The sequence below is a fragment of the Mytilus californianus genome, unplaced genomic scaffold, assembly GCF_021869535.1.
Source record: "Mytilus californianus isolate M0D057914Y unplaced genomic scaffold, xbMytCali1.0.p SCAF_11, whole genome shotgun sequence".
Classification (NCBI taxonomy): domain Eukaryota; kingdom Metazoa; phylum Mollusca; class Bivalvia; order Mytilida; family Mytilidae; genus Mytilus; species Mytilus californianus.
In genome coordinates, this window is record NW_026262593.1 from 25784685 (window position 1) to 25807134 (window position 22450).

The window sequence follows — 22450 nt, forward strand, 5'->3', positions numbered from 1 at the left end:
TGTGTTTTGGTCTATTTTTCTTATACTGTATGCAGTATGCAATAGGTCTACTATATTTGGTGTATGGAATGATTGTAAGGTGTACATGTCTAGCTGGCAGGTGTCATCTGACCTTAATCTCATTTTCATGTGTCAGTGGTCAAAGTTAAGTTTTTGAGTTTTGGTCTTTTTTTCTAATACTATATGCAATAGTTCAACTATATTTGGTGTATGGAAATATTTTATGATCTTTATGTCAGTCACGCAGGTTTTAATTGACCTTGACCTCATTTTCAAGGTTCATTGCTCAGTGTTAAGTTTTTGTGTTTTGGTCTGTTTTTCTTAAACTATAAGCAATAGGACAATTATATTTGTTGTATGGAAGAATTGTTAGCTGTTCATGCCTGCCTAGCATGGTTCATCTGACCTTGACCTCATTTTCATGGTTCATTGGTCAATGTTTAGTTTACTTGGTTAATGTTAAGTTCATGTGACAGTTGTAATAAAGCTTTATATTTAGGACTATCAACATAATATCAATGATTAGTAAAGAAGGCGAGACATTTCAGCGTGTGCACTTTTGTTAATATTTGCTCTGCTATATTGTTACTTTTTGTGATTAGTTGCTTTTTGATTTAACAAAGACACAGCTTACGTTTTTGTGTAGTTTATATTACCAACACAAGTATTATTTATATGATATATAATAGACATTGATATGAGACAGCATATGAGAACATGTACTTTAATAACTTAAACAGGTTAAAGTCTAATTGGTATAATTGTCATTGAGACAAGTAACTGCTATTTTATCCACAGTATAAATTTTTGTGACCAGATACATAATTATGTATGTGAGCCAAAATTTGTTCCTGTGAAAAAAAATTCCAGTGGAACTAATATCACAGTAAATATGTTCTGGCAGAACTTTTTTCACAGATAATTTCTATATAATATATGTTCCATCTCTATAAAATAAGTTCCACACTTTACCTGGTGAAATAAGTTCTGGGTTGGTAAAATTTGTTCCTTACCTAGTGAAATAAGTTTCTGGTTTATGAAATTTGTTCCTTACCTGGTGAAATAAGTTCTGGGTTTGTGAGATTTGTTACTCACCTGGTGAAATAAGTTCCTTGTCTGTGAAATTTGTTCCACTGGTCAAACAAGTTATCTTATATACTGAGCATTTGTCATCAGTGAGTTTAAAGTTATCATTCACGTGCATTATAAAATAAGTATTATATGGATAATATAATAAATAAAAAGTGTAAATCATCCAATTCGGATCCTTTGGAGTATTGCAAATGTTTAATTATATACTCCGTAAAAATATCAAAATGACACTTTTGAGCTAGAAAAGAGTAGAATAAGAAAAATCATTCAGAAAAAAAGTATAGTTAAAGATGAACATATGTACTAATTTGAAAAGGACAAAGTGACTGATCAATTATATCGAAAGATATGTAGAAACAAAAGACACACTCTTTTGAAACTGTGCGATGACCTAAGTACATATACAAAAGAAGATGTGGTATGATTGCCAATGAGACAACTCTCCACAAGAGACCAAATGACACAGAAATTAACAACTATAGGTCACCATACGGCCTTCAACAATGAGAAAAAATGTATGACTAGAAAATGGGACCATAACAGTTAACAGAATTCCAAGGAGGAATACCACATAGAACATAAATAAAAATTATGATACATTACCATCGCTTTTATTTCTTATCTTCATCCTATAGTTACAGTCATGCCTTCAATTGCAAATGTATCCCATGCAAACACACTCAGTACAGCATTTAGCTTGCATTATAATTTAAGTGTAACAAGAAAATGTTTCGCTGTGCAATATGTTGCAAAGGTACTTATTTTCTGTGAAAATAGGTTTGAGCCGAACTTATTCATTGATTTTTATGAAATATGTACATGTTTGTTTAAAACTTATATCACAGGAACTTATTTAACTTTTTTAATACTTTTAATAATATAGCTATGATTTTTGTTCGGGAACTTATTTCACATTTGGTCAAAAAATTAGTTCCGGAACAAATTTTACAGTGTGTGGAACATATTTTCTGTGATATAAATTCCGGTGGAACATATTTCCTATGAAATTGGTTCCGGCGGAACAAATGTCACGCCGGAACAAATTTTTTGTTACAAAAAGTTACATCATTGAACTTCGTTGTCGTCTGAATAAAAGTTACAGAACCCTAGATCGAATTTAGTTATTTATTACCAAAAGCCTGAAGAATCCGGCTTTTACACTTGCTCTGTTACACAGATATTTTATTGTGCTCCAAATAGTGGAGGAATTTACTTTAAAGAAAGAAAGATATGATAATGCTAGTTTCATTCCCCCGACACGTGTTTTCCTTGTAGAGAAAATTATATTCCCCCGAGAAAAGTAAGTTTTCTGTCGTCAGTAGACAAATATTTATCTTATATTTTTACTAACTGAATAAGAAATATTGGGTAACCTTAATGCTGTTCATAACGTAACAACGAAGAAGCCAAGTAACGCTCGAACAGTCTGACATAAAAATAACTGTTATCATGGTGATGTCAACATATATTTGGGGAAGTTGTTATAGTATTTAAACTTCAGTCATATATTAGCAATATAACACGTAAAGCTTTGATAATCTGATCACCTGTAATCACAGGTGTTTGTGACAATTTGCCGGGTTTACTATCCATACGAACCCCGAAAAAATCACAAAGGAGGAAGCTCATTTGCGACAGTGCTTCGAATTATTGTTTCAAAATTTTTCTAAGACTTTCACTTACTTTGTGACCTGAATAGATCTGTTCCCACTTGATTTATCTCTTCAATGACATATATGTATTCCCTTAAGGGAGCTACCATTTGATTTTTATGGGGGGGGGGGGGGGGGGGGGGGGGGCAAGGATGAAATTTGAAAAAAATAGGCAGGACAGGAGTTTTGAGTAAAAAAAAAGGCAGGATGAGACACTTTGCAAAAAAAAAAGGTAGGATGACAATTTATTTAAAAAAAAAAGTCAGGTTAACTAAAAAAAAAAAGCAGGACTGAATAGAGTGAAAAATAAAAAGGCAGGACAGAGATTATAAATTAAAAAAAATGTAGGACAAAATTTTTCATCCTAGCCCCTCCATACATATCAAATGGTAGCTCCCTAAGTAACCTCTATAACCATTGTAATCCTTAAAACGAACTTGACATTTCTGGAATAGAATAGCTATTCCAATGGTCACTAGGTGGAGGTATATTTCCAGTGAAAAAATGTGCATGAGACTGTGGTCTCTTCTTACCACATGACAAATGTTCAATGTTGTTGGCATGACACGGGTTATGTTCTTCTCATATATGTTATGATGGTATGATACTAAACCCCTAACGGGAAGGATTGTGCCTGATATTCATATGATGAAGACATAATCGTTCAATCAGTTTAATTGAAGTCTGGAGCTGGCATGTCAGTTAACTGCTAGTAGTCTGTTGTTATTTATGTATTATTGTCATTTTGTTTATTTTCTTTGGTTACATCTTCTGACATCAGACTCGGACTTCTCTTGAACTGAATTTTAATGTGCGTATTGTTATGCGTTTACTTTTCTACATTGGCTAGATGTATAGGGGGAGGGTTGAGATCTCATAAACATGTTTAACCCCTCCGCATTTTTGCGCCTGTCCCAAGTCAGGAGCCTCTAGCCTTTGTTAGTCTTGTATTATTTTTAATTTTAGTTTCTTGTGTACAATTTGGAGTTTAGTATGGCGTTCATTATTACTGAACTAGTATATATATTTGTTTAGGGGCCAGCTGAAGGACGCCTCCGGGTGCGGGAATTTCTCGCTGCATTGAAGACCTGTTGGTGACCTTCTGCTGTTGTCTGTTCTGTGGTCGGGTTGTTGTCTCTTTGACACATTCCCCATTTCCATTCTCAATTTTAATATCAGAATGAGGTGACTTTCATTTTAGGCTACTTTCATTTGAATCCATTTGAGCATGAAAAAAAGAGGTCTTCATTTCAACCATTTCAAGAGCGATAATTTATAACGATCAACGTTAAGCAGTCAGGTGAAAACATCGTACAAACGACTAATGTTAGTTTTTTTGTAACCTTAAGTGCATTCCAGAAAGAAAGAAAAAAAAACATGTGTTGTCAAATAAGTTGGAGTAAGGATTTTATATATGTACTATATACATGATATAAATCCTTGGTGGGAGAGATAGGTGGCGACTTTTGTTGATTATATTTTCAAAACACATGTCATGTATGATTTGTTTGTTTTTATGCATTTTGAATGAGTTTGAAGCAAGTGGCAGACATTTTGAAGAAGGCATAGAAAAGTTGAGAAAATTTGTATTATGAGTGACATAATACAAGCAATTTATACAACTTACACCTGCAAAAACACTTTTATGAGTTGTCCCCGCAGATAAAGCCCCAAACAACATCGTTTTTGTGTGTAAATATCATTACATAAACTGCTTGATAAATGAATTAGGTATTGACAATTCACTTGGAAACTCAACATATACCCTCATGACACTTACCAAAGAGGAAATCCTAGATAATCATAGGTCTGTTCTATGTTCCTTTGGAATTTCAACCAAAGACGAATAACTGGATCTTCCATCACTGTATTGGATACCTAAACTACATAAGTGTCCTTACAAACAACGGTATATTGCTGGGTCTTCCAAGTGCTCCACGAAACCTCTTTCTAAATTATTAACATCTATTTTATCAGCAATCAAAGCCGGGCTCCAAAGTTATTGTGAAACTGCTTATTCTAGAGGTGGCATGAATCAGATGTGGATACTAAAAAATTCCAAAGATCTTTTAGAGTACATACAATCTAAGACTCTCTCATCTTGCCAATAATATTAAAACATTTGACTTTTCTACACTTTACACAAGTATTCCCCATTCCAAACTAAAAGACAAATTGAAAGAGTTGGTATTACTTTGTTTCATTAAAAAGAATGGCGAACGTAGATACAAGTATCTTGTCTTGGGGAGGGATAAATCCTACTTTGTAAAGAATCACTCTGATTCAAACAAAAAATTCTCTGAAACTGACATTATCAAGATGCTTGATTTCTTGATTGACAACATATTTGTTACGTTTGGAGGACGTGTTTTTCAACAGACTGTCGGAATTCCAATGGGAACCAATTGTGCCCCTCTTCTTGCCGACTTGTTTTTTTATTATTATGAGGCTGACTTCATACAGGAGCTTCTTAGGAAGAGAGATAAGAAGTTAGCAATATCCTTTAACTCTACGTTCCGCTTTTTAGATGATGTTCTCTCACTAAATAATACAAAATTTGGTGACTATGTTGAACGAATCTATCCCATCGAACTAGAGATAAAGGATACTACAGATACAGTTAAGTCTGCCTCATATCTTGACTTACATCTAGAAATTGACAATTAGGGTCGGTTGAAAACAAAACTTTACGACAAAAGAGATGATTTCAGCTTCCCAATTGTGAACTTTCCATTTCTATGTAGCAACATTCCAGCAGCACCTGCATACGGAGTATATATCTCCCAATTGATACGATATTCCCGGGCTTGTGTTTCCAATCATGATTTCCTTGATAGAGGATTGCTGCTCACGAGGAAGCTATTAAACCAAGAGTTCCAAATGGTGAAGTTGAAGTCATCCCTTCGTAAATTTTACGGACGCCATCACGAGTTGGTTGACCGTTATGGAATAACCATTTCACAGATGATATCGGATATGTTCCTTATGTCGTAACTACAATACCCTTCCCTTTTCATGAATGTGACTTACCGAATTAGACTATTTACCGGATTTGTAATAACATAAGCAACTCAACAGGTGCCACATGTGGAGCAGGATCTGCTTACCCTTCCGGAGCACCTGAGATCACCCCCAGTTTTTGGTGGGGTTCGTGTTGCTTAGTCTTTAGTTTTCTATGTTGTGTCATCTGTACTATTATTTGTCTGTTTGTCTTTTTATTTTTGGCCATGACGTTGTCAGTTTGTTTTCGATCTATGAGTTTGACTGTCCCTCTGGTATCTTTCGTCCCTCTTTTACACTGACCGATGTCTAAAATTATCCAATTTTTGCAAGATTAACTTTTCCCAAACTACTGCCCCACACGCACTGTGGGACAGCAAGTAATTCAAACAAAACTGAATTTATAATATCTTTAAGGGTCATATATTATTTTACAGTTTTTGTAATCTAAATTATAAATACTGACAAACACAGGCTAGATTACTGTTGTAAAGTTTAGCTGTCTCCCCTTCCCCCATTAAAGAATCCTGATATTGGTCTGGCATGTAATCGGCAAAATTGAATATCTATATAGATTATTGTATCTTCTGTTTGTCTTTGTGTCTTCTCTTTGCTATCATCCAAGAGACCATGGACATCTGACAGTCTAAACTGTTATACAGCTCGTGGTCTCATCTTTCTGTTATTATCCAAGAGACCATGGACTGTGTAAACTATTATAGGGCTCATGGTCTCTTCTATCTGTTATTATCCAAGAGACCAGGTACTGTGTAAACTGTTATAGGGGTCATGGTCTCATCTTTCTGTAGTTATCCAAGAGACAATGGACTGTGTAAACTGTTATAGGGGTCATGGTCTCATCTTTCTGTTATTATCCAAGAGACCATGGACTGTGTAAACTGTAATAGGGCTCATGGTCTCTTCTATCTGTTATTATTCATGAGACCATGGACTGTGTTAGCTGATATAGGGGTCATGGTCTCATCTTTCTGTTATTATCCAAGAGACCATGGACTGTGTAAACTTTTATAGGGCTCATGGTCTCTTCTATCTGTTATTATCCAAGAGACCAGGGACTGTGTAAACTGTTATAGGGGTCATGGTCTCTTCTATCTGTTATTATCCAAGAGACCAGGGACTGTGTAAACTGTTATAGGGGTCATGGTCTCTTCTATCTGTTATTATCCAAGAGACCAGGGACTGTGTAAACTGTAATAGGGGTCATGGTCTCTTCTATCTGTTATTATCCAAGAGACCAGGGTCTGTGTAAACTGTTATAGGGGTCATGGTCTCTTCTATCTGTTATTATCCAAGAGACCAGGGACTGTGTAAACTGTTATAGGGGACATGGTCTCTTCTATCTGTTATTATCCAAGAGACCAGGGACTGTGTAAACTGTTATAGGGGTCATGGTCTCTTCTATCTGTTATTATCTATAGCTAAGAGACAAGGGACTGTATAGTGTAAACTGTTATAGGGGTCATGGTCTCTTCTATCTGTTATTATCCAAGAGACCAGGGACTGTGTAAACTGTTATAGGGGTCATGGTCTCTTCTATCTATTATTATCCATGAGACCATAGACTGTGTTAGCTGTTATAGGGTTCATGGTCTCATCTTTCTGTTATTATCCAAGAGACCATGGACTGTGTAAACTGTTATAGGGGTCATGGTCTCTTCTATCTGTTATTATCCAAGAGACCAGGGACTGTGTAAACTGTTATAGGGCTCATGGTCTCTTCTATCTGTTATTATCCAAGAGACCATGGACTGTGTAAACTGTTATACATGTAGGGGTCATGGTCTCTTCTATCTGTTATTATCCAAGAGACCAGGGACTGTGTAAACTGTAATTGGGGTCATGGTCTCTTCTATCTGTTATTATCCAAGAGACCAGGGACTGTGTTAACTGTTATAGGGGTCATGGTCTCTTCTATCTGTTATTATCTAAGAGACCAGGGACTGTGTAAACTGTTATAGGGGTCATGGTCTCTTCTATCTGTTATTATTTAAGAGACCAGGGACTGTGTAAACTGTTATAGGGGTCATGGTCTCTTCTATCTGTTATTATCCAAAAACATAAATTGTATAAGATTAAAAAACCAAAAAAAGTGAGCTTGTGTCAACTATTTTTTTTATATTTCCAGACTATGTGCTGCTGTTTGCATATTTTGTGTTTATACTGCAATGTCATTTTATTGATTCATAAAAAGGCAAAAACAATTACAATCTCATTCTATTAATTTCCCCTTTGGCAGTTCATATTATACAAGAACATGTCTTTGTATCTGATGCTTCACTATACATCAGATGTAAGGGTTGAGGTAGTGACAGGCAATTAAATAAATGGAGAATGTGTCAGTGGGATAGAGATGATACCCCCGCTTGCATATAACGTTATAAAGGAACATAAATCAAGAACAGTTAAAGTGACGCCACCCAAATTCGACCTTGATCTGAGTTTTTTGGTAATAAGCATTGTGTATAAGTTTCATAACATTTACTTGAGGCAAACTGAAGTTAGAGAACGGAAACCAATTTCGGGATGTACGTACGTACGGATGAACGTCAAACGGACAAGGGTAACACTTAATGCCTCCTCCGCTGCGACAGGGGCATAAAAAAATTACAATGTATTATCAGAAATAATACAAATAGATATATTAAGAAGATGTGGTATAAGTGCCAATGAGACAACTCTCCATCCAAGTCAAAATTTATAAAAGTAAACCATTATAGGTCACAGTACGGTCTTCAACACGGAGCCTTGGCTCACACCGAACAGTAAGCTATAAAGGGCCCCAAAAAAATTACTAGTGTAAAACCATTCAAATGTATTATAATATGCGTAAAATGCAGCTTTGATGTTTTTCACTGATTTCATGTCGCTGCAGGATTGTAAGTTACATTCAATATTTCAAACTAAAGTGCGTAATATTACAAATAAGCCCAAACAATACAAAATTGATATTAACAAACATTTTGTTCCTATCAAGCAATACTAAAGAAGGTTAAAACTAAAGTGACTAGAACTGCATAGTAAGTACTTTAAGTAAGTATCTATGAATCTTACTAAATTGAAATTAAATGTACAAGATTAATCATTGTTAATAGCAAAATTACCTCTTTCATTAACTTTAGCACTTCTGTCATAACAAACTTTAGGATGGCCAGCAGGTATTTTTGATTGTACAGGAAGGTCATATCGATACTCCCCTTGACGACGAAATTTCTTCTCATAGGGTTTTAGGGTTCTGCTCTTTCAATTAATTGTCTTTTTCAACACTCTATCTTTATCTAAATCTGCCATGCATCTAATTCTTAAATAAAAAGGTCTTCATATTAATAATAAGATGGTAATGGTATAATTTTGTTGATAAAAAAAAAACATACAGAAATACAAATATATGTGTGTCAGAATGTTTCATGGTAACAAAGCAGTAATTAATAAAATGCTCCGCAGGGCGCAGCTTGATACGACCGCAGAGGTCGAACCCTGAACAGTTGGGGGAAGTATGGACACAACATTCAAGCTTGATACAGCTTTGGATTTGGATTGTGATTAAATATTTGACACAGCATAGGTTTCTAACACAGATTGAATGTGGTCTAAGAACTTAAAAATTTTAAATTGGACATTCACCTATTATGGTCCAATATCCAAAATCTAAATACATGGTTAGATTCAGCATATCGAAGAACCCCAAGAATTCAATTTTTGATGAAATCAAACAAAGTTTAATTTTGGACCCTTTTGACCTCAATGTGGACAAAGTTGATAACGGGGCCCAAAAATCAAAAATCTAAATACATGGTTAGATTCAGCATATCAAAGAACCCCATATATTCAATTTTTGTTGAAATCAAACAAAGTTTAATTTTGGACCCCGATTTGGACCAACTTGAAAACTGGGCCCATAATCAAAAATCTAAATACATGTTTAGATTCAGCATATCAAAGAACCCTAAGAATTCAATTTTTGTTAAAATCAAACTAAGTTTAATTTTGGACCCTTTGGACCTTAATGTAGACCAATTTGAAAACGGAACCAAAAATTAAGAATCTAAATACACGGTTAGATTCGGCATATCAAAGAACCCCAATAATTTAATTTTTGATGAAATCAAACAAAGTTTAATTTTGGACCCTTTTGACCTCAATGTGGACAAAGTTGATAACGGGGCCCAAAAATCAAAAATCTAAATACATGGTTAGATTCAGCATATCAAAGAACCCCATATATTCAATTTTTGTTGAAATCAAACAAAGTTTAATTTTGGACCCCGATTTGGACCAACTTGAAAACTGGGCCCATAATCAAAAATCTAAATACATGTTTAGATTCAGCATATCAAAGAACCTTAAGAATTCAATTTTTGTTAAAATCAAACTAAGTTTAATTTTGGACCCTTTGGACCTTAATGTAGACAAATTTGAAAACGGAACCAAAATTTAAGAATCTAAATACACAGTTAGATTCGGCATATCAAAGAACCCCAATAATTTAATTTTTGATGAAATCAAACAAAGTTTAATTTTGGACCCTTTGGACCTCAATGTGGACCAATTTAAAAACGGGGCCCAAAATCCAAAAACTAAATACACGGTTAGATTCAGCATATTAAAGAACCCCATGAAATCAAGAATAAAATCCCATTGAAATTGGTCAAGAAATAAGCAATTTATAGGAAGTATCTTCTTTTGCACAATCCTGTGCTATTAAATATTTCTTGCTATTGCGCAATACTGTACAATTGACAATTTCTTGCTATTGCGCAATATTGTGCTATTGGATATTTCTTGCTATTGCGCAATACTGTGCAATTGAAGATTTCTTGCTATTGCGCAATACTGTGCAATTGAAGATTTCTTGCTATTGTGCAATACTGTGCAATTGAAAATTTCTTGCTATTGCACAATACTTATTATGTAATAATTTACACATCCTGTTTGGTGTGTATCTCCTACCATATCATTATTATTTGATTTTAAATATAAATCAGAAATAACCAACTTAAAATGGAAAATTTTAAAAGAAACAAAAAAGGAAAAAAAGAAAAAAAAGGAAAAAAAAAATAAATCCCCCCCCAAAATTTTTTGAACCCCCATTATGATTCATCACCCCCAAACTCAATCCCAGCCTTCCCTTTGTGGTATGGTACCTTGCAGTACAATTTCAGAGAGATCCATACACTTGAACACAAGTTATTGTCTGGAAACTAGAAAAAAATGTGTTTTTTGAACCCTTTTTGGCCCCAAATTCCTAAACGTTTAGGGCAATTACCCCCAAACTCAAACCCAGCTTTCCCTTTGTGATATGGAACCTTGTAGTACAATTTCAGAAAGATCCATACACTTACACACAAGTTATTGTCATGAAACTAGAAAAATGCTTGTTTTTTGCCCCTTTTTTGGCCCCTAATTCCTAAAATTTGGAGGCAATTACCCCAAAAATCAATCCCAGCATTCCTTTAGTGATATGGAACCTTGTGGTACAATGTCAGAGAGATCCATACACTAACACACAAGTTATGTCTGGAAGTTACAAAAATGCTTATTTTTGGCCCCTTTTTGGCCCCTAATTCCTTTACTGTTATTACCATAACCCCCAAAATCAATCCCAACCTTCCTTTTGTGGTATTGAACCTTGTGGTAAAATTTCATAAAGATCCATTCACTTAAACTAAAGTTAGAGTGCGAAAACCAATGTGTCTTCGGACGACGCCGGACGACGACGACGACGACGACGACGCCGGACGACGACGACGACGACGCCAACGTCATACCAATATACGACCACAAAAATTTTTTTGCGGTCGTATAAAAAAAGAGACATTGACAAGAACAGACATGTTAATTCATGGTCTCTTATGCTTAATTAAAAAGGAGACCATGACATGTTATATCTGTCAGAAATGTTCATGGTCTCTCTCTTTATTACAAAAGGAGCATGACATTTTATGTATCAAAAATGTTCATGGTCTCAGCCACTCAATTAGGAAAAATACTGTGACATTCTATATGTGCAAGAAATGATCATGGTCTCTCTCACTTTATTACAAAAGGAGCATGACATTTTATATGTCAGAAACATTCATGGTCTCATCCATTTAATCATGAAAGATACCATGACATTTTATATGTGTCAGAAATAATCATAGTCTCTTTCACGTAATTTTATAGAGACCAAGACATGTTATATCTGTCAGAAATGCTCATGGTCTCTTTCACATAATTATAAAAGAGACCATGACATGTCATTTATGTCAGACATGTTTATGGTCTCTTCCATGTTATTATAAAAGAGACCATGACATGATACCTTGGTCAGAAATGTTCATGGTCTCTTCCACATAACTATAAAAGAGACCATAACATGTCATTTATGTCAGAAATGTTTAATCATTTTTATGGTCTCTTCCATGTAATCATAAAAGCGACCATGATATGATACCTTGGTCAGAAATCATCATGGTCTCTTCCTCATAATTATAAGAGACCATGCCAGATTACATGTGTAAGAAATGATATGGGTTTCTTTCACGTTATTATAAAAGAGGACAGGACAAGTTAGGAATGTTCATGATCTCTTCCACTTAATCATTAAAGAGACCATGACAGATTTGATGCATCAGAAATGATTATGGTCTCTCACATTATTATAAAAGAGACCATGACGTGTTTTATCTATCAGAAATGTTCAGGGTCTTTCCCAGTTAATCATAAAAGAGATTATGACATTTTGTATGTGTCAAGAATAATCATGATCTCTTTCACAAAATTTTAAAGAGACCATGAAATGTTATATCCGTTCGAAATGTTTATGGTCTCGTCCATGTAATCATTAAATAGACCATGACATGATACCTTGGTCAGAAATCATCATGGTCTCTTCCACATAATTATAAAAGAGACCATGACATGTTTTATCTGTCAAAAATGTTCATGGTCTCTTCCACATGAAAATAACTTAAGAGACCATGACATGTTATATATGTCAGAAATGTTCCTAGTCTCTTTCACATAACTGTAAAAGAGACCATGACATGTTAGTTCTGTCAGAAATATTCATGGTCTCTTTCACAAAATTTTAAAAAGAGACCATGAAATTATATACATGTCAGAAATTTTCATGGTCTCTTCCACATAACTTTAAGAAACCATGAAATGTAATTTATGTCAGAAATGTTTATGGTCTTTTCCATGTATTCATTAAAGAGACCATGACATGATACCTTGGTCAGAAATCATCATGGTCTCTTCCACATAATTATAAGAGACCATGACATGTTCAATCTGTCAGAAATGTTCATGGTCTCTTCCACATGATAAAAAGAGACCATGACAGGTTATATCAGTCAGAAATGTACATGGTCTCTATCACAAAATTATAAAGGAGACCAGGACATGTTTCATCTGTTAGAAATGTTCATGGTCTCTTTCACAAAATTATCAAAGAGACCATGATAGGTTATATCTGTCAGAAATGTTCATGGTCTCTATCACAAAATTATAAAAGAGACCAGGACATGTTTTTTATGTAAAAAAAATGTTTATGGTCTCTTCCATGTTATCATAACCTGATACTTTGGTCAGAAATCATCAAAACCTATATTAAAAAAAACCATGAAATAACCAACGTTTTCTGTGAGAAAGCATGTTTATTTTAAAACCAGGAAATTTCATAAAGTGTTTGTAAGAGCTTGTTCTAATAATTATGATTTACGAAAACTTACCATCAATTATTGCGTAGACATATTCATGATGAGGTAGAAAGGTACATTTCATATTAATGAATTTGAAGGAAATGAAAGACAGTCCCTCCTACATAGCTAATGGTAATTGTATTGCATATACCGACTTTAAATAAAGCTTTATGTCTTATGTCTGCTCTCTGCATTGTATATTATTATTTTTTCAATACATGAAAATCTGCTTCCGGATAAACCGAAAGTAGACTCGTTTTCGAATATCACGTGATATAAGAGACAACGGTCTCTTCTATGTTTTCAGATGCCAAATATACCTCCTGACTTGGGTGGTGTGTTAATTACATCCCGTCGCTCTAACTCAGAGTAACTGGCTCATTACTTATCTGGCAGTAGTTATCGAACTTGGTCATTTAATCATGAAATGAAACAAGGGATTGTCTATTTAGATATACAATTCCTTAAATGAAATAAACCAAAATACAACCTTAAACAAAGTTACTTCTGAAAAACAGTTTTGTCTTGTACCTCCTCTTGATATTTCACGAAGGTATGCAACAATTAAGATCAATTAATAGATGAAATCTGACATTATACGAGTTTTTAAACAGATTTAAGGTACTTTAGTAATGCAAAATGTTAAAAAATAACTTTTCAATTTTGGAATATGACTGGTATAGAAAAGTATAAAGGAAGAAGTACATGAACAGATGTAGTATTTTGTCTAGATAAAAGAACTTAGATAATAGGTGTTATAATAAACACCGGTATGGGATATCCAATTTGCAGGTATAATCTATCATGTATCATTGATAAGCTAATTTTTGTCGTATATATATTTAAGCAGGAACAGTGTATACTAACTATAGGCTGTCCCAGATTTAAGGTGTCAAAAAGAAATCACGCCAAGCTCACCTGTTAATAAATGCTAAATTATGCCGTGGTGCAATAATTTTTTTTAATTAGAAACAGTTAAAACTTTCCGACATTCGCATATTATTTATTTTAACACCGAAGGAATATTTTGTTACCTCTAGACTACTGCTCTTCTAGAAAAAAGGAAGGAACTGTTTTGCTTTTAAGCTTGTGGTAATTTGCTGCAAAGCTTAATAATGGCAAACTGCATTACCAAACAACGTTGAAGTATAAAAATAGTATTTGACAAAAAAAATAAATGATTAAAATCATGTATAAAACGGCACAATCAATCTAAATCGGAAGTCTTATATACATTTCTGGCTTGTAATTTCCCGACTTAGTCGGTGTTGAACTTGACTGAACAAAATGGCGTCAATGTGAACTATAAACATGGGATTTTGAAAAATCATAGCAAATTCGTTTTTATCACCATTTTCATAAAACCAACACTATGTGATAGAAAAAAGACTAAGCCCTAATTGAACTGTTTAACATTTGTGATTTCGGGGACTTTTATACATGGAGCTTGCTATAATAATTTTATGAGGCATGGGGTTTTCTTAGGTTCATCACCATAGGCGGATCCAGGGGTGGGGAGGTTGCTGGGGCGCCCGGGCAACCCCCCCCCCCTTTTGTGGGAAAAATTTGGTTGATTATATAGGGAATCACCAAAGCATGACTGGAGCCCCCCCCCCCCCCCCCCCCCTTAGGTCAGTCAGCGGGCCCCCCTTATAAAAAGTTCTGGATCCGCCACTGATCACCATTATGAGTCCATATGTCTCTGTACATGTAAGAACTAGCTGTCAGCAGAGATATATTATACAGACATTATATGTCTCGGCAGTCGATGAGCCATGATAGTTTTAGAAAAGAAAAATATTTCTTGAAAAGTTTGCTTTGTATTCTAATCAAACTAAAATTGTCAAAAAAAAACATTTGTGTTTAACCCTGGCCAAACAAAAAAGTATGCGTGTTTACTGTCACATGCTGACAAAAAAAATAGGGTAGGTAGGTAGCGATTTTTTTTTTTTAATTTTTTTTTTTACATTGAGTCCTATGGGTCCAACATTGTGACTTTAACAGTGCTTAATCAAATATAGCCCCAAAAAATTAGGATAGAGGATAAAAATTGGGGTAGGTAGGGGTACAGTAAACACACATACTTCTGAAAAACAGTTTTGTCTTGTACCTCCTCTTGATATTTCACGAAGGTATGCAACAATTAAGATCAATTAATAGATGAAATCTGACATTATACGAGTTTTTAAACAGATTTAAGGTACTTTAGTAATGCAAAATGTTAAAAAATAACTTTTCAATTTTGGAATATGACTGGTATAGAAAAGTATAAAGGAAGAAGTACATGAACAGATGTAGTATTTTGTCTAGATAAAAGAACTTAGATAATAGGTGTTATAATAAACACCGGTATGGGATATCCAATTTGCAGGTATAATCTATCATGTATCATTGATAAGCTAATTTTTGTCGTATATATATTTAAGCAGGAACAGTGTATACTAACTATAGGCTGTCCCAGATTTAAGGTGTCAAAAAGAAATCACGCCAAGCTCACCTGTTAATAAATTCTAAATTATGCCGTGGTGCAATAATTTTTTTTAATTAGAAACAGTTAAAACTTTCCGACATTCGCATATTATTTATTTTAACACCGAAGGAATATTTTGTTACCTCTAGACTACTGCTCTTCTAGAAAAAAGGAAGGAACTGTTTTGCTTTTAAGCTTGTGGTAATTTGCTGCAAAGCTTAATAATGGCAAACTGCATTACCAAACAACGTTGAAGTATAAAAATAGTATTTGACAAAAAAAATAAATGATTAAAATCATGTATAAAACGGCACAATCAATCTAAATCGGAAGTCTTATATACATTTCTGGCTTGTAATTTCCCGACTTAGATAGAGGATAAAAATTGGGGTAGGTAGGGGTACAGTAAACACACATCATTTTTTTTGGCCCCATCAGAAAATAAAAACAACCCTCACGAAAATTATGGCCAAATAAACAATTAAACTTCACACAATTCTACATCTTATGGTATCTATTTTATGAAAATCGCTCATAAAATAACTTGGTAATGTTTTTGGAAAAATATTGATTTTAATATACAGTGAAAATTAACAAATTTGTTATTATAAACAAAAAATGATAACATTTTTACATAATGGTAGTGCATATTTTTAATTTAATAATTTTTAATATTAAGATAAAACTATTTACACATAATGAATTTACTGAATGTAGGTGTAGGTTGAGACAGCTGCCTTGAACAAGGAATTGTATATTTAAAAGGAATGGAAATGCGGCTCGAGATCAATCGGGATACCCGCAGAGCACCCGCAGAGCTATAATCCATGTCTGACTCGATCGGAAGTATGATGAATAATATAAAGAATCATGACGGTGGTCCATTTCCTGTCATATAGATCGGTCTTTTAAATTCACGGAGTCGTCTTGCTTGAGAAGATATAAAGGAGAGAGAAACCCAAAATCAAGAATAAACTTCCATTCCGTGAATAGTTAAGGCCTTAGGTATCATTTTAATGCCTCATCGAACATACGTTTGTAATATTTTATTATGAAAATTCTTATTAAAATAGACCTCGGTCTTGAAACTTGAGTGAGTTTCATCCGGATTACAAAACAAAAAATACAGTGTTTTGATCTTTTTCTAAAAGCTCGGCAACTACGAAGTGCAAAACAAAATAGTTGACACCATTATGAAGCTGAAACCTTATTCTAGCATTTTGCCATTTTTTTAAGTTTCTGGTAACATTTCTTAATTTTGTACAATTTTTCGAAATTTCAGTTTTGAATTTCATTATTCTGTCAAAACACGTCTTTCAATCTGGGAGTGTAATACGATTTCTTCTAAATATTGGAAAGTAAAAAGAATAAAGTGAGAAAATGAGATATCATTTTAAAGAAGGAATATTTTCCTATAGTTTGGTATAAATTACGAATGCTAAATGATTTTGGTACAATGTAAATGATTTTATTTCGAAACATGTTGAAAATTTTAAGTAGTGCGTCAATAAATACACCAACACGCCGTATTCTGGTAAGGGTTAAATAACTGTTTGAAATATATGATGTGAGCAGTCAAGGATATAACTCTATAGGGTTATTAGAGAAAAATAACATACATTTGTTATTGTGGACTAAAAAATCAAAGAACTGTGATAACATATGTATGTTTTTTGTTTCAAAGGGACAATATACAACATTAGTTTTGTTAAAATGTATACAAGTTCTATTGATATTACTATTGTCTTTATGTATACTTCACTATAGAAAGATATAACAGTTCATAGTTTGTCAATCATGCATAGTACACCTATGTTATTACAGAAAAATTATGCCTATAATAACTAAAGGGCGTGTTATTACAGCTTCTCTTCATCACTTCAAATCATTTGATCAGACATACATCATGCATAATTACAATGTACAATGTATTTTAATTTAATGTAAGAAATAATGAACAGAGCATGTAATGAGGTTCTGTGCAAGCTTCCCAGTAATTCCCAAGTGTCTCATACAATAAGTTCCATGTCTTTAATAACTAAGCCTTGTTATTACAGCTAAGTTTATCCCTTAAAAGCCTTGTCTCATTGATTTACCATGGTTAATGAAAAATGTATTAATTTAATTAAAAAATTAGTTATCAAGGCTATGCATTTAGTTTCTGAGCAAAGTTTCAAGAGTTCCCTAGAGCCCACTAAAAATTAAAATATTTATGATTTATTTTACAAATAACAAACATATGTTATTACAGATTTAGAAAATTTAAGGATAAAAAGAGTAGACAACTCATGAAAGTATCTGTAATAACACATGCAAGATATTTTCTGTAATAACCCTATAGAGTTATATCCCTGACTGGTGACATTGATATACAATTTAATGACTTTGGACAGACACATGCATAATAATAATAATAATATTTTATTCAATAAAATATCAAGCATATGAAATTTATTATTACAATACACAATATATACGATACATAAAGACAATACGTACACATTTTATAAAATATAATGGAATTTTATGTGTGTGGTATCCTTAAGTGTTTGGAAAAAATTTTGCTGATATTTTATCAGGGATAACCCATGAAAGCTTTTAAGCTTGTTTCCAATGAGGTCCCTTCATGTAAACGGCTTATAGTTTTGACATACAAAAAATGATAACACACAAATTAATATATGACATGAAAACTTCATATGAAATTATTTAAGTAAAACATAAGTTTAATAATATACATGATATAGAAAGAAGTCTGATGAAGCAGCACTTAAACTTTTGGTCAGGTACTCTTTGACGCTAATTTTGAAATCCTTTATTTTTCTTTATTTTTTTTACATTATTAGGCAACATATTCCAATTATATACTGTAACTGTTATGGTTTACTTTTATAAATTGTCACTTGGATGGAGAGTTGTTTCATTGGCAATCATACCACACCTTCTTATACATGTATCTAAATTGATGAACGAGAACAATAGAAAACTAACTCTTCCATTTTGTCTTCTTACAATCAATGATGATAAAGTCGAGATAGTCAATATTGAAACAATGTTGGTAAAAATTATTGACAATACACTAGTTAAAAGTTATTTCTAAAAACAATCGTACATTTTACAATCACATGTGTATACAAACATGACAAAGAAATGATGTTTTAAGTTTATTATTTACATAATTACATAATTGCATTTTTTTTACATTTGATTATTGCTGCATATCAATTGATTCCATTTGAAATTTTCCCTTGAACTTCTCTCATCTTGCTACATACATGTACATGTAGGGATAAATAGCATGTTCCAGATAGGTATATACATAGTGTAGAGGTTTAACTTTATACATAAGAACATGTGGTGTGAGTGCAAGTGATACAACTCTTCATCTAAGTTACAGAGTATAAAAAGTTACAAAGTTTCATAGGCGGATCCAGGGGGGGGGGGGTGGGCTGGGAGGCCCGCCCCCCCCCCCCCTTTCGTGGGAAAAATTTGGTTGATTATATAGGGAATCACTGAAGCATGACTGGAGCGGGCCCCCCTTAGGTCAGTCAGCGGGCCCCCCTTATGAAAAGTTCTGGATCCGCTACTGAGTTTGATTAACATGATTAACTTGTTTCTAAACCCTTTTTCATATTATTGAAGCAAATAAGGTTGGTTTAAACTATTATAATACAATACATATAGAAAACTGTTACAGAATGATGTGGATGTGTTTTACCATAGTTGCCAAGAACACTTTTTATTGCCCCTGCAACTGAAAGTTTGAGGGGATGGTGGGTGGGGGATACTGTTTTACCACTGTCGTTGGTTCGTACACCCCATAATGATTATGGGCATAATGGGTATATAGATATTCCACACGACTCCTCCTACAGTTTGATTGCAATCTAGGTCAATCATGGTCAAGTAACTGAATTTATTAGTATCTTGACTACTAGCTTCCAATGTAAATTCTGCTTCTGCTTAAGTTAATTTAATAGAAATTAATTGTGATATATCAATGATATTTTCTAAATAGTTGCATACCTAGCAAAGCATATCAGTTTGGCAACTATTTTGAGGTCCTGTCCCTAGTTCATGGTCCAGCAACGTCGTATTAATTAGCAATATTGCTGTCCATCAGATTGTCTTTTTTGATTTTTTTTTATGTAGACAGGCGAGACATATCTCTGAGTCAACATTTTATTTACTAAAGATAAGAATATGTGGCATGAGTGCCAATGAGACAACTCTCAATCCAAGTTACAATGTATGAAAAGTTAACAATTATAGGTCAAAGTACGGCCTTCAACACGGAGCCTGTAAATAATGTTCACATTTACCAACATTCTTTTCCAACATGTCCAAGGTTATAAATAAAGAAGATGTGAGGTATACATCAATGAGGCAGTACACCATATATAATTCTTGTACATGTTGTATAAAGTATGGAATTAGAATTACCCAACAAGCAGATGCATAAATGCAGAAAATGTCAAAATAAATATTTTATGTGTAAATTGCAGGAAGGTATCAAAAAGTTTCTGTCTTTATAATATTTATTTTTTTTGTTCCTTACAGAGTTGTACAAGAACATACATACGCATTAAAAAGAATGTATCAGGTAGAAGATTTCGTCACAATCAATGGCACTCAACAGAGACACATAAGAACACAGACTGGTACACTTCATAAATGTGATGTTTGTGCTAGAGAATTTAGTCAAGGAAGTCACCTAAAGGCACACATGAGTACACATACTGGAGATAAACCTCATGGCTGTGATGTATGTGGTAAAGGGTTTAGTCAGCCTGGTAGTTTACAGAGTCATATGAGAATACATACAGGGGAAAAACCTTATGACTGCGATGTATGTGGCAAAGGGTTTAGTCGTCCTAGTAATTTACAAAGACACACAAGAACACACACAGGTGAGAAACCTCAACATGTTCATGATTGCGATGTATGTGGCAAAGGGTTTAGTCAGCTTTGTGATTTACAGAGACACATGACAATACATACAGGTGATAAACCTTATGACTGTGATGTATGTGGTAAAGGATTTAGTGAGCAAGGTACTTTACAGAGACACGCTAGAATACATACAAGTTATAAACCTCATGACTGTGATGTATGTGGTAAAAGATTTAGTTGGCTTGGTAATTTAAAGAGACACATGAGAACACATACAGGTGATAAACCTTATGACTGCGATGTATGTGGTAAAGGGTTTAGTCATCTAAGTCATTTACAGAGACATATGAGAACACACACAGGTGATAAACCTCATGACTGTTATATGTGTGGTAAACGGTTTAGTCAGCTTGGTAATTTACAGATTCACATCAGAACACATACAGGTGATAAACCTTATGACTGCTATGTATGTGGCAAAGGGTTAATTCAGCTTTGTGATTTACGAAGACATATCACAACACATACAGGTGATACACCTAATGACCGTGATGTATGTGGCAAAGGGTTTAGTCAGCTTTGTTTTTTACATAGACACATGAGAAGACATACAGGTGATAAACCTCATAGCTGTGACGTATGTGGTAAGGGGTTTAGTCAGCTTGGTAGTTTACAGAGACACATGAGAATACATACAGGAGATAAACCTTATGACTGTGATGTATGTGGTAAAGGGTTTAATCAGCATGGTAATTTACAGATTCACATGAGAACACATACAAGTGATAAACCTTATAACTGCGATGTATGTGGTAAAGGGTTTAGTGGGCTTGGTAGTTTAAAGAGACACATGAGAACCCATACAGGGGATAAACCTCATGAGTGTGATGTATGTGGTAAAAAGTTTAGTCAACCTAGTAATTTAAAACGTCATACAAGAACACATACAGGTGATAAACCTTATGACTGTAATGTATGCGGTAAAAAGTTTAGTCTGCTTGGTAATTTACGGATTCACATGAGAACACATACAGGTGATAAACCTCATGACTGTGATGTATGTGGTAAAAAGTTTAATCATCCTAGTAATTTACAGATTCACATGAGAACACATACAGGTTATAAACCTCATGACTGTAACGCATGTGGTAAAAAGTTTAGTTATCCTAGTAGTTTACAGAGACACATGAGAATACATACATGAATACAGGACAATTGACCTGGAGACAAGTCAGACTGAGTCCAATCGGACCGAATAACAGTCAGGGGACTTACCTTAATGAGTGATTTAAAAGCACTGATTCAAGTACTAATGTGTCCACAAATGTTGGATGTAAGAGAGTTGTCTTTCATTAATAATCACCTATTTCACTGCCTGTAACCGAGTACGGCAGAAAGTGATTTTCCCCCGATTACAGTACTGATTTTCCCCGATTGATTACTGATATTTTCCCCGATGATTTTCCTATGTAGAGAACATCAAAAGGGTAATTATATATGAATTAAAGAAAATCTGTGTCAATAATTATGCAACCTTCCTTTTCATTCATACATTTTTATACGACCGCAAAATTTTTTTTGGTAAAACTACAAAATCACAATTTGTGACAAAACTTCGAATTTGCTACTTAAGTAAG

At 33.9% G+C, this 22450-nt stretch overlaps 1 protein-coding gene across 1 annotated transcript; it reads left to right on the forward strand.

The window, feature by feature from the left end:
- The first annotated feature begins 2349 nt into the window (after positions 1-2349).
- Positions 2350-22062, forward strand: LOC127719785 (zinc finger protein 45-like). The gene is made up of 2 exons (XM_052226058.1): positions 2350-2392; positions 20481-22062. Exon 2 carries the CDS (start codon positions 20515-20517, stop codon positions 22015-22017), a length of 1503 nt encoding a protein of 500 aa, XP_052082018.1. The 5' UTR covers positions 2350-2392; positions 20481-20514; the 3' UTR covers positions 22018-22062.
- The last annotated feature ends 388 nt before the right edge of the window (positions 22063-22450 follow it).

Bases quoted from the DNA above. Each gene is read 5' to 3' on its own strand.
- LOC127719785 (XM_052226058.1), top strand. From the start codon at position 20,515: ATGTATCAGGTAGAAGATTTCGTCACAATCAATGGCACTCAACAGAGA.